The 13,932-nt window shown below is 39.7% G+C and overlaps 2 protein-coding genes across 2 annotated transcripts; both read right to left on the bottom strand.

The window, feature by feature from the left end:
* Positions 1-5,438: 5,438 nt before the first annotated feature.
* On the bottom strand, positions 5,439-6,461 carry LOC143852329 (UDP-glycosyltransferase 85A7-like). Its single transcript, XM_077361717.1, has 4 exons — positions 6,446-6,461; positions 6,166-6,347; positions 5,828-5,954; positions 5,439-5,737 (listed from the first exon to the last, which is right to left on the bottom strand). The coding sequence occupies exons 1-4, from the start codon at positions 6,459-6,461 to the stop codon at positions 5,439-5,441; spliced, it is 624 nt and encodes a 207-aa protein (XP_077217832.1).
* Positions 6,462-8,668: 2,207 nt separating this feature from the next.
* Positions 8,669-12,901, bottom strand: LOC143852983 (7-deoxyloganetin glucosyltransferase-like). Its single transcript, XM_077362672.1, has 2 exons — positions 12,286-12,901; positions 8,669-9,996 (listed from the first exon to the last, which is right to left on the bottom strand). Exons 1-2 carry the CDS (start codon positions 12,797-12,799, stop codon positions 9,077-9,079), a joined length of 1,434 nt encoding a protein of 477 aa, XP_077218787.1. The 5' UTR covers positions 12,800-12,901; the 3' UTR covers positions 8,669-9,076.
* Between the last annotated feature and the right edge of the window lie 1,031 nt (positions 12,902-13,932).

The raw sequence follows: 13,932 nt of genomic DNA on the forward strand, positions 1-13,932 counted from the left end.
GTATATTGTAGATATGGGGTTTGCTAGGGACATTCGTAGAAGGCATTTCGCAGGCGGACTGTTGCATAAGAGAGCAGCCACCGCAGATGAGTTAAATGAGTAAGACAATTTCAAGCAACTCTCAGGCATTTGATGGCAATGCAATGTCAATGGGCCTATGGCATAAACGCGACGGTAGAAGGATCTCATAGCACTTAATACTAGGGCTGCAACTCGAGCCGGGTTTTACCCGACCCGCATCGATCCGACCCGAAAATAGCCTGGGTTGGGTTCAGGTTTCATGGGTTTCGGGTCGAGCCGGGTTGAGCATTCAAAAGCCCGCATGAATCTCGGGTCGAGCCGGGTTTGAAGGGGCCCGACCCGAGTTACATAAGTTATAGTATGTACATTTTTTTCTATTATTAGTTAAAAGTTAAAAGTGAAAACCCACGCACCCACTGTTATTGTATGTGAGTGTAATTTCTGCTTCTATGAGTTGAGTTGATTCAAGTGTTTGATTCAGCATTGTTTGATTGTAATTACAACATTGTTTGATTATAGCATTGTTTGATTCAAGTGTAATGTGAGTGTAATTTCTACTTCTATGAGTTGAGTTGCCTTGCCAAACAAGAATTTCCTTAAAAAATTGCGTCAACGTGAAAAAACCCGACCCGACCCAACCCAACCCGAGATTTATCATGGGTAGGGCCGGGTTTGGGAATTGTGGATTTTCCAAAAAAAACCCAACCCGACCCGACCCGACCTGAGATATTTCTCGGGTAGGGTTGGGTTCTCCAAAACCCGACCCGCCCGACCCAAGTTGCAGCCCTACTTAATACCGCATCTTCCAAGTTATCGAATGTGTTGAGAATAATAGCCGAAGCCTTGAAGCCATTTTGGATTTCCTCTGCTACGTGTTTGTCTATGGTGTTGTCGGGATCCGGCATTCTGTCCATTCGTGAGAAATCTTCGATACGGGCACCTCTCAAACCCGGTATGCAATCAATGATCCCATTGCTCAATAAATTTTCGTCTGCATGCATATAATTAAAAATTTCATTAAGACTTACATAAAAAAATATTGAGCATGAAATAATCTCGCGTTGATTTTTGGGAATTCGGGTTGCGCTTTTACCTTAAAATCGGGTCGGGTACAAGTTAATTCCTATTCAATTGCACTCCTAATATTCATATAAGCAACTATAGTTTTAAATTAGTCATGTCTTACTTGAAGCACCTCGTGAATTAGGCTATTAAGATCAGTATAAGAAGATCCCCCTTGTTTGGTAGCATTTTCTGCACTCTCCTTCCACTTCATAGCCTTCAATCTCATCTCCTTCCCCTTCTCACTTTCCATCACTCCCCTAACAACACGCTCAATTTCTTCTCTATTATAGCCTTCAAATCTCATCTTATAAATTTATGAAGCATTAATTATTTGAGCCCTAACCCTATATGTAGGTATTTGCTAGGGAATTTCGTTGAAAGGCATTTTGCAGCTGGCCGTTTCTTGAGAGAACAGCCACACAGGTTCTCTTTTCAGCAAAGTTTGTCTTTTTATTTAATTCATCGCAGTTAGCTGTTCTCATGCAACGTCAGCCACAGAATTCCCTAGGTAATTCCTATATCTTTATATATATTAGTGTAAAATGAACCATGCCACTACAACTTGAATCTTTTACTTATTAACACAAAAATATGCTCGAGTTCTTTTCTACCTTGAAGTTTTTTCTACGAGTTGACGCGAGTCAGTTTTTAAGTTTTTTGAGATCCAAGCATGTTGAAGTATAAATGATTAAATAACACCAACTCTAATGGCTTAAGCAGTTGAGCTGACGATTTTCTTGCGTGGTGTCATCTTCTGATGACCGCATGCCATCAGTTATCGTTTCGAATTGGAAATCATCTGAGCCCTTAACGGAATCTGGGCCTCGAGATCTGATCAGACGTGTGTGGGAGAACTCAGTGAGGACAAAGGTGACATAGAAGCCTTTTGAATTGAGGAGCTTTGCTAGTTGCATCATGGCGTTTATGTGGCTTTGTGCAGGGAATGGAACACAGATGATATATTGTTTTTCAATAAGAAGAGGTTCCAACACCATGTTACAGATTTGAGGGAAGAGAATATGAAAAACATGCAGGAAAATTATCAATAGACGTAGGGTTCTCTACACCGTCTTCTTATTAGAAACGGGCGAGGAGAGATGAAGGGTAACCCGAGAATGTTGTTAGCTGTCACAAGTCACAAGTCACAAGTCAGAAGTCAGGTACTTGGTCCCAAACTCGCAGCACATGAGGATCCGTTAGATATATGGTCCCAATCACCCAAATACATAATGACGAGTTAGATAAATGGTCCCAATCAGTGAAGGGGTTGGTGTTATTTTCTAAGAAACTTTAGGTTTTTGTTGAGTTCGGTGTCTTGAATTCAAACCCGATTGGGGTCTGAAATATTGCATGCGACCTGGATAAGACCCGTTTATTCGACAATGTGTGGGCGCGTTTTTAAGTGATTTCAGCCTGATAAGAGTAGGATTGGGTCGGCCTTATAAAAGGGGGGCTTTTTTGACTTATTTTCGTATTCTTGTCTTGTAAGAGGGTTGAGAGCACAAAAGGGGCAAAATAGGGTGTCCTAGGGTTTCTAGTGGGCCAAATAGGCTTCGCCGAACCATGTAAATCTCTGTCTTTTGTGTGATTGGTTGTGTTGTTGTTTTGTTTTGCTTTGCCATTAAAATCTCAGATCGCATAGAAGAGGGGTTTTCATAACTGTTCTAGTTTCGCAAGTTTGCTTCAGTTGAGTTAAAAATGGAGTGAAATGAGGTAAAAAAAGCAGGGGATATACAACTTTTCGTGTAAATAATGCAAAGTTGCCGTATTTTCTGCATTGCTTAAGGGGGCTTGTTGTCATCGAATAGAAGTTGTTGAGGTGGAAATGTAATGCAAATGACAAGTTGGTTTTCAATTAATGGAGGTTCAAACACCACGTATCAGATTGAGGGAAAAGGCTATGAAAAAAAAGCAAGACAGAATTCAAGAGAGGTAGCTGAAGTGTAGGCCACTAAGGCATAGGATGGGTGGGGCCCATCAATTTACAGCACAAGTTTTGATAAGGCCATCATTTTATACCATGCATTAGCATGGGGGGCCCACCATCTTACACTATGTTTTGATGTGCTAGGGCCCACCATCTCTGCCCAGTCCCATGCATATGGTGAGCATACCGATGAGTGGACCCGCCATCTCCACCCAAATCATTGTATCGAGTGGGCCCAAATTTTACCTCATATTTTGATGGGGTGTCTCAAGGTCTCCACCAGATCCTGTGCATAGGATGACACCGATTATTTTACATCCACGGTTCCTCTCACTACAAGAGAAGCCCGTGGTGATGTCTCTAGCATTTCATTTGGTGTCTTTGGTTGCACAAGAGCCATAAAGGCTTGAGCATATTTCTTGGCATTTGGGTGTCATGTCACTGAAATTCCTTGTTTTTTGTTTTTGGAAGATGACATATTTTATTGATATTAAAGAAGCAGTTCGGGCCAGGAGTCCCTTCCTATATTACAGGATATGATTAAGACGAGACCGGGCATACCCAAAACCCATAATAAAAATATCAAAATAAGCAATTACAGACTTACAGTTACATGTCTTTTCCTTCCCTTCTTCCTACCATTGACAACCTATCCTTTAAACCTCCAAATGCAACCTTCTGCCTCCTGAAACCTCTCTTTAACCTAGAACCTATCAAGTAAGATAACATAACAATCCAGATTTTGAAGCTCTAAAGTAATCACCACACCCCAGGAGATAAAGTAGCAAATAAGGAGTATCCAGATTAAGTCTAATTTAAGTGAAAGACATAGTCTCTCACGCCAAAACCTTTGGAGTTGCAGTTCCTCTGGATATAGATCGAATATATTCTCTTTGCTATATAACCATGACACTCATCCCTCTATAATAAAAAACTATAACCATTCTCCCCAATTCTCTCCCGTACCTACACATCTAACAAATCTACTGGGTAACTTTGAAAAAACTCTTGATACTGAAATTCCTTTTTTGGTTGTCAATAATCCTTGAGACTCCCAGAAATATCTCTTGGGTAATTATTGTATGTCTGCTAATGTGACATTCTTACCCTCTCCTTACAACATCCAAGCCAAAATTCAAAAGAAAAAAAAAATTGCTTGAATTTCTTGGGAATGGTCTCCTCTCTCTCTCTCTCTCTCTCTCTCTTCTCTATATTGGTAATGACACCCCTGCCACTATTCTAAGTTTGACAACCAAACTGTTAAACTATAAAAGATAAATAACGCCTTTCTCCAACAACTTAAGCTTTTGGAGTAACCAGTAGTTAACACAAACAATTCATTAGGAATGAACCACTTGCTCATAACTCATGACAAATGAACTTAGAGCACATTTTATGACTAAAATATGGATAGGAAATAATATATTCGCCCCCTTTTTATACTCGGGGCAACAACCTCTAGTGTATAAGAGTAGTCATAAATAAACTAGATGGGGGCTGTCCCAAGTAAAAAATGGGACGAATATACCACTTCCTTATGGATAGTCTCTCTCTCTCTCTCTCTCTCTATATATATATATATATATATATATATATATATATATATATATATATATGAGAAAACATTTCCTACACACTTGTGTAGGTAAGTTACCTACACACTACCTTAAAATACAGTGGGGCCCACATTGTTTGGGTGATCCAAACCATTCATTTGAATGGTCCTCACAGAGATAGGGTGTCCACAAAAAATCAAATCCATAAGATCATCCCAACCATACGATTTGTGAAGGTAAAATGGACGTGTATAAACCTTCACAAATTAGTCTATTTTTTGCCTCCATAGTTTGAATGGTTGGGATGATCCTATGGATTTGATTTTTTGTGGACACCCTATCTATGTGAGGACCATTCAAATGAATGGTTTGGATCACCCAAACAATGTGGGCCCCCACTGTATTTTAAGGTAGTGTGTAGGTAACTTACCTACACATGTGTGTAGGAAATGTTTTTTTTTCTCTCTCTCTCTCTCTATATATATATATAATATTTTTTTTAAAAAGGTACAGACACTACTCAATATAGCAGTTAAAGTTACTTAATTTGCAACAAAAATAGAAGTAGCAGATGCATAACAATTAGTTGCTTTTACTTACGTAATGAGTTTTTGGCAAGACAACTCATTATTCTTACAAGAGGAGTCAAATTGGGTACATTTTGAGTTGACTAAACGAATTTTTTTAACTACTCTTCAAATATTCATGAGGGGTGCAACTCGGCTCGATTTTTGGGAATTCGGGTTGCGCTTTTACCTTAAAATCGGGTCAGGTACAAGTTAATTCCTATTCATTTTTTTTAGCAAAAGCTCAACCCAACCCGACCCAATTGCACTCCTAATATTCATATCAGCAACTGTAGTTTTAAATTAGTCATGTCTTACTTGAAGCACCTCGTGAATTAGGCTATTAAGATTAGTATAAGAAGATCCCCCTTGTTTGGTAGCATTTTCTACACTCTCCTTCCACTTCATAGCCTTCAATCTCATCTCCTTCCCCTTCTCACTTTCCATCACTCCCCTAACAACACGCTCAATTTCTTCTCTTCTTACCTCTTTACTTATTTCGACGCCTATTCCCCATTCATTGCAAGTGTAACGACAATTAATTGGTTGATCACCGAATTGAGGGCAACAAATCATGGGCACACCACCACATATACTCTCCACTGTCGAATTCCAGCCGCAATGCGTTAGAAACCTAGCTATAGCAGGGTGGGAGAGCACTTCCTCTTGGGGGCACCAATTTACTTAAAAACCCCGCCCTTCGATCTCTTTCATGAAATCTTCTGGTAAAATTGCTTGACCATCAATCACAATGTCACGCCTTACGATCCACAAGAAAGGATGCTTTGCATTTGCAAGGCCCCAAGCAAATTCATTCAACTGTTGGCTTATCAAGAATGCAATGCTCCCAAAATTCACATAAATGACCGAAGCAGCCTCTCGTTTGTCCAACCATTCCAAACATTCTCTCTTCTTTCTACAAGTTTGTTGTGATGGATTTCAAGCAACTCTCAGGCATTCGATGGCAATGTAATGTCAATGGGCCTATGGCATAAACGCGACGGTAGAAGGATCTCATAGCACTCAATACCTCATCTTCCAAGTTATCGAATGTGTTGAGAATAGTAGCACTTAATACCTCATCTTCCGCTATGCGTTTGAGCATGAAGTTGGTGGGATCTGTTGCTATGCCTATCCGTGAGAAATCCTTGAGATGGGTAACTCTCATACCCGGTATCCAATCAATGGTCCCATCGCTCGAAGAACCATCATCTGCTTGAATATAAAAATTCCATTAAGAATTGAGCTGAAATTTTTTTCAGCATAAACAATTTATGCATGATATCAAGATGACTGTTTTTGTACTCTACCATATGACCACTTCATTCTACGCTTGAAAGAGTACCACAGTGATGTTACGCACCTTTCTCATCCAGCGAATATTGGCCTTTACGGATTTTTGTATTAAGTATTAGTAATAAGAGTGTATAGATTATCGGAAATGGATAATGGAATGCATCTCCGATCCAACTTTTCCCATAATGATAAGAGTAGTCCGAAGGTTTTTTTTTTTTTTCCGAAGGTTCTAGGGGTCTAAGGCAAGGAGACCTACTATCTCCCTTTCTTTTCACTATTGCGGGGGAAGCTTTGTGCCGAATATTGGTGAATGCTGAAAAAGCATGGGTTGATCGAGGGGGTGTATCTAAATGAAGTGGGATCCATCTCTCATCTCCAATTTGCCGACGACATGTTCATCTTTTGCAAAGCTTGTAAGGACCATATTTTCAACCTTTGAGTGATCTTGAGATGGTTTCAGGTGGTATAGGGCTCAAGGTGAGCTTGAAAAAGAGTGGTATGGCTGGATGGAATGTTGAACAACATCATCTACAAAGTTTGGCCCATGAGTTTGGATGCTCTGTAATCTCCCTTCCTATGTCCTATCTTGGCCTCCCATTTGACATAGGATTGACACTAGTTTCAGTGCGGAATCCTATGATTGAGAGAATGGGAAAGAAACTTCTGGATGGAAGAAGTTTTCCTTATCTTTGGGGGGATGCGGCATCACTCTCATCAAACCCGCTTTGACCAATCTTCCAGTTTATTTCATGTCTTTATTTAAGATCACTTCGAGAGTAGCTAAGAAGTTGGAGAAATATCAAAGGGATTTTCAATCAGAAGAAAAGTTGGAAGGTAAAAAGCACAAGCATTTGGTGAATTGGGAGATGGTTTGTCTCCAAAGATCGGAAGGGGGACTAGGAATTAGAACTCTCGTCAGGAACAAAGCCCTTACGGGAAAGTAACTATGGCGGTTTAGTGAAGAGAAGGAAGCTTTGTGAAGGAAGATTATTTGTAGTAAATATGGGAATCGAAATATTTCGGTTTCGGTGGAAATTTCATGGAAAAATCTTGCTTTCTCTAAACTTTCATTGGAAATTTTGGCGAAATTTTGGAATTTTGGTGATTTGGTCTTGGTGGAATATCCAAAATTTCAGCTGAAATATTTCGGTTTTGGCCGAAATTTAAAACCTTTGTTGAAGCATGGTTTTAATTAGGGATGCAATTTGGGTCAGGTCGGATTGAGCTTTTGCTAAAAAATGAATTGGTTTTTTGGTAAATATCTCAACCCGAGTTACCAAAAATCGACTGAGTTGCACCCCTAATTTTTGCTCCCCAAATTTTTAGCACATGAACTCATACTCGTCTATCTTACAGCGTAGCTTGCTGTACAATGAATACATCGTGTACAATGTGGATCAGATTAGAATGCGGTACCTCATTCAAGTAAATTTCAGTTTCAAGAGCTAATTGGTGGTAAATTATATTTTTCCTGCCCCAAGTTGATTTGTCAGTTCGATTTGCGGATTAGGCAAAATGTGAGTGCAAGTCATGTTGTGATGCAAAGCGGACCCTGTTTCCATGAGTACTGTATATGCTTTGCTTATATGCAAAATGGTAAAAGTGCTATGATGTTCCCCTATCCCCTAGTTTGATGGTTACACTGCTTATATTATATTTCTTTCATTGGCTGTTATAGATCCTTGGGATTGAAATGGTCAATGAAAGAATTCTTATTTTTTTGTTGGAAGGAATAGAAGAAGTCCCATGTCTGGATTCTAAGAAGAAGCATTTCATGTAGAAAATTTTAGAGATGTTTTTCCTTTCCAAACTTTTCCAAAATCCAATTAGGACCTAAATTAGTGGGTGGGCCAACAATCTCCACCAAAATCCATGCATAGGATGGGGGCTACTATTTTACACCACGTTTTGATAGGGTGGGTCCCTTCAACTCAAACCGATGCCTTGGTTGGGCCCACATTTTACCTCAAGTTTTGATGGGGTTTGTCTCATGGTCTCTACCAAAGCCCATGCGTAGGATGGGCCCCATCATTTTACATCTCATGTTTTAATGGGTGGGCCCACTATTTTATAGCCATGGTTACTCTTGCTACATGACAAGCTCACACAGTTAGGGATGAACCGCTTGCTTTTCGATACGGTAGGTCATCGAGGGAGCCCGGTAAATCAGGTTAAGTTCAAGGTGAATGGGGCCTATTGATGCAATTGGCTTGTGTTCATACTCATGGATTATAATTTTTGGCATAATGGGAAATTTATAGGAATGGGATTATTTTAGATCATTTCAAATCATAGCTTACAAACTAATAAAATCGGCCTGACTCGAAACTGGGTCAAGTCGAGTCACCTTCGACTCATGATACAAAAAGAAATTAGAGCACATCTTACTAATATTTGTATATTGTAGATATGGGGTTTGCTAGGGACCATCGTAGAAGGCATTTCGCAGGTGGGCTGTTGCATAAGAGAGCAGCCACCTCAGATGAGTTAAATGAATAAGACAATGTGAGCCTATGTGGCTGCTCTCTTATGCAACGGCCCCTGCGAAATGCCTTCTGTGATGGTCCCCAGCAAATCCCTGTAGATATATATTTATATATTTTTACTTTGAAAGAGACAAACACTACTCAGCGTAGTGATTAAGGTCACTTAATTTGTTGAAGCACCTCGTGAATTAGGCTATTAAGATTAGTATAAGAAGATCCCCCTTGTTTGGTAGCATTTTCTGCACTCTCCTTCCACTTCATAGCCTTCAATCTCATCTCCTTCCCCTTCTCACTTTCCATCACTCCCCTAACAACACGCTCAATTTCTTCTCTTCGTACCTCATTACTTATTTCAACGCCTATTCCCCATTCATTGCAAGTGTAACGACAATTAATTGGTTGATCGCCGAATTGAGGGCAACAAATCATGGGCACACCACCACATATACTCTCCACTGTCGAATTCCAGCCGCAATGCGTTAGAAACCAAGCTATAGAAGGGTGGGAGAGAACTTCCTCTTGGGGGCACCAATTTGCTAACAAACCCCGCCCTTTGATCTCTTTCATGAAATCTTCTGACAAAACTGCAAGACCATCGTTCACAATGTCACGTCTTATGATCCACAAGAAAGGATACTTTGTATTCGCAAGACCCCAAGCAAACTCACTCAACTGTTGGCTTGTTATGAATGCAAAGCTCCCAAAATTCACATAAATGACCGAAGCAGCCTCTCTCTTGTCCAACCATGCCAAACATTCTATCTCTTCTTTCCACAAGTTTGTGGTGATGGATTTCAAGCAACTCTCAGGCATTTGATGGCAATGCAATGTCAATGGGCCTATGGCATAAACGCGACGGTAGAAGGATCTCATAGCACTTAATACCTCATCTTCCAAGTTATCGAATGTGTTGAGAATAATAGCCGAAGCCTTGAAGCCATTTTGGATTTCCTCTGCTAAGATTTTGGCTATGGTATTGTCGGGATCCGGAGTTCTATCCATTCGTGAGAAATCGTCCATTCGGGCACCTCTCAAACCCGGTATCCAATCAATGATCCCATTGCTCAATAAATTTTCGTCTGCATGCATATACAAATTTCATTAAGACTTAGATAAAAAAATATTGAGCATGAAATAATTTATCCATGATATCAAAGATAACTATTTTGTTCTCTATTATACGAACACTTCATTCTACACTTGAAAGAGTACCGAAGTGGTGTTAGGCACCAATCCTGCCTACGAATGACGGCCTCTACCGAATTTTTATATAAGTATTAGTTATAAGATAATATAAATTATCAGCATAAAACCAATGCAAGTTCCTGGGATTATAAATTGATGAAGCATTAATTATTAGAGCCCTGACCCTATATGTAGGGATTAACTAGGGAATTTCGTAGAAAGGCATTTTGCAGCTGGACGTTTCTTGAGAGAACAGCCGGCTCACTGTTCGGCAAATTTTGTCTTTTTATTTAATTCATCGCAGTTAGCTGTTCTCATGCAACGTCAGCAACAGAATTCCCTAGGAAATTCTTATATATATATATATATATATATATATATATATATATATATAGAGAGAGAGAGAGAGAGAGAGAGAGAGAGAGAGAGGGCTCACATTGTTTGGGTGATCCAAACCATTCATTTGATGGTCCAGACATAGATAGGATGTGCCCAAAAAATCATCTCCATCGGATCATCCTAACCCTATGTCGAGACCCATCAAATAAATGGTTTTCATCACACAAACATTGTGGGCCCCACCTGTTTCTAGTCGACAGACCAGATAAGTTAGTGGCAACAATAGAAGAGTTACCGTCTAATGTGGCCTAATTTTTGCTCCATTTCCCATCGATAGCAGGGTCTAGGAAGTAAATACTTTGGATCATTGAGAAAGTGGCTCTCACTTGGTCTTTTGATCTCTTGTATTTTTCCCTTAAATATATACACATCGATATAAAACAGGAATGATCATATTTACTATTGGGAAATGATTTTAGCACTTCACAAGTTTGATATGTGGCGAAAGCTTCTTGTCTTTTAGTGTTTAAAGAGGTGTCAAAGTTATTTACAGTTCACAAAAGGCTCTGACAAGGCCAATTAAACACTAAAAGACAAAAATCTTTCGCCACATATCAAACTTGTGGAGTGCTAAAATCATTTCCCTTTCTATTTCTATTTTACACATGGAGCCAAATATGATTGATCTAATTTATTCATGTGGTAGACATCAATTTATTGTTTAAGTATAAAAGATTAAATACAGGCTTCTCCAACAACTTAAGCTTTTGGAGTAACTGGTTGTTTTCACATGGTATCAAACCTCCTTGACACATGGTATCAAACCTCCTTGATAGCAACATCCACATGCAATGGCAAAACCCAAAAGAGGGGTCACATGTGCCGGCCAACCCTAAAAAGAGGGGCCACACATGAGGGGAAGTGTTAAAGTACAAAAGATTAAGTACTACCTTCCCCAACAGCTTAAGCTTTTGGAGCAACTGGTTGTTTTCACAATTATTACCTCAGTGCCTAAAAATCTTTATCAGCTAATAAGGTCGAGATGTTAAAAAAAGGTAGAAGATGACTGGCAAAAACCGTCAAAGAACCATTCAAAATGCGCCATCAAAGACAAGGTTAAAATGGTTGATTTTGGGATGTGAGCGGTGCAATCCTTCAATGTGGGCTGCATTTGCATGGTGTAGCTCTGAACTATAGTAATTTAGTGCATTTAGGACTTGTGTCACCAACTTTCAATAATGGCCTTCTTTGATTTTATCTACACTTCTTTGACTGGCTGTTGAAGGCTGTAAAATTTTAGAAAATGGCACGAAGAACCACTCAACTGAGAGAGAGAGAGAGAGTATTGCATAACCCAAAACCATAAATTGAACAAGAAAAGGTCCTAATTGAGGCCAAATCGCAGTTTCGTTTCTCATCCAAGACAAAAGTTTTACAACTCGTCGAGTCAACTCAAAACCAACCTCACTTAACTCGGCTTGCTAGTAAAACGGGTTGATTTGCCACCAACTCGTCAGCAGCCATGAAAAAACAAAAAACCCAGAAGAAGTCATAAACCCACTTCCTCTTTAATTTTAGTGTAAAATGAACCATGCCACTACAACTTGAATCTTTTACTTACTAACACAAAAATATGCTCGAGTTCTTTTCTACCTTGAAGTTTCTTCTTCGAGTTGACGCGAGTCAGTTTTTAAGTTTTTTGAGATCCAAACACGTTGAAGTATAAATGATTAAATAACACGTAGCCGCTTAAGCTTTTGGAGTAATTGGTTGTTTAAACAAAACAGGTCCTAAATGTGCTTATTTTTCAAGTCCAACAAGGCAAAATCATCACAAGTTACTACCTTTTAGCTGAAGGAGCCCTCTTTCGATCATCTCAGGAATATGGATGAAGCCCATAAGACTACACGCAGAAATAGGCCAAAAGAGGACGCCAGGGATGCTCCATTCTTCAGCAACTTGTAGAGAGAAGGTCATGACCCCGTCGGAGACTATGCAACTGACTCGAGGAACGTTTGGTAACTGATTCAATTTAGTTACAATATTACGAAATGGAGTCAGACAATTCTTCTGTATGGAAAGATTGAGCTGACGATTTTCTTGCGTGGTGTCATCTTCTGATGACCGCATGCCATCAGTTATTGTTTCAAATCGGAAATCATCTGAGCCCTTAACAGAATCTGGGCCTCGAGATCTGATCAGACGTGTGTGGAAGAACTCAGTGAGGACAAAGGTGACATAGAAGCCTTTTGAATTGAGGAGCTTTGCTAATTGCATCATGGCATTTATGTGGCTTTGTGCAGGGAATGGAACACAGATGACATGTTGTTTTTCAATGAGAAGAGGTTCCAACTCCATGTTACAGATTTGAGGGAAGAGACTATGAAAAACATGCAAGAAAATTATCAATAGAGGTAGGGCTCTCTACACCGTCTTCTTATTAGAAATGGGTGAGGAGATAAAGGCTCACCCGAGAATATTGTTAGCTGTCAGAACTCACAAGTCAGAAGTCAGGTCTTTTAATCTCTTCGATATTGGTCCCAATCACGTAGCACATGACGAATATTTTGTTTGTGCCTGCCTATCTCTTCTCTATAGCTTAAGGTCATTTGCTTTTTAGTAAATTTAAAAATGCATGGGCAGCCTCTTGACTCCTACTTTTGACCAAAACCACATGGGTTTCCTTAAAACCATGGGCTGGTTTTCCTTAAAACAGGGGGTTTCGGTTAGACAATTTCGGTTCCATTTCGGTTAGACAATTTCAGCAACCGAAATATTTCGGTTCGCTTTTTTTTGGATTGTTCGGTTCGGTTTTAACCGAATGAACAGCCCATTGAGGATCCGTTAGTTCATTGAGGATCCGTTAGTTTGCTGCGCGCAACGGCTTGACTTAACTAATAGGGCATTGCTTGCGTAGCTTGCTTGGTCCCAATCACCCAAATACATAATGACGAGTTAGATAAATGGTCCCAATCAGTGAAGGGGTTGGTGTTCTTTTCTAAGAAACTTTAGTTTCTTTTTGAGTTCGGTGTCTTGAATTCAAACCCGATTGGGGTCTGAAATATTGCAAGCGACCTGGATAAGACCCGTTTATTCTGCAATGTGTGGGCCCATTTTAAGTGATTTCGGCCGGATAAGAGTAGGTTTGGGTCTGCCTTATAAAAGGGGGGTTTTTATGACTTATTTTTGTATTCTTGTCTTGTAAGAGGGTTGAGAGCTCAAAAGGGGCAAAATAGGGTGTCCTAGGGTTTCTAGTGGGTTTGGCTTCTAGTGGGCAAAATAGGCTTCGCTGAACCACGTAAATCTTTGTGTCTTTTGTGTGATTGGTTGTGTTGTTGTTTCATTTTGCTTTGCCATTGAAATCTCAGATCGCATAGAAGAGGGGTTTTAATAACTGTTCTTGTTTCGCAAGTTTGCTTCAGTTGAGTTAAAAATGGAGTGTAATGAGGCAAAAAAAACAGGGGATATTAGTTGTGTTGTTGTTTTGTTTT

The sequence above is a fragment of the Tasmannia lanceolata genome, unplaced genomic scaffold (assembly GCF_043159265.1).
Source record: "Tasmannia lanceolata isolate RefF3 unplaced genomic scaffold, GAP_Taslan_0.1 ptg000019l, whole genome shotgun sequence".
Taxonomy (NCBI): Eukaryota; Viridiplantae; Streptophyta; class Magnoliopsida; order Canellales; family Winteraceae; genus Tasmannia; species Tasmannia lanceolata.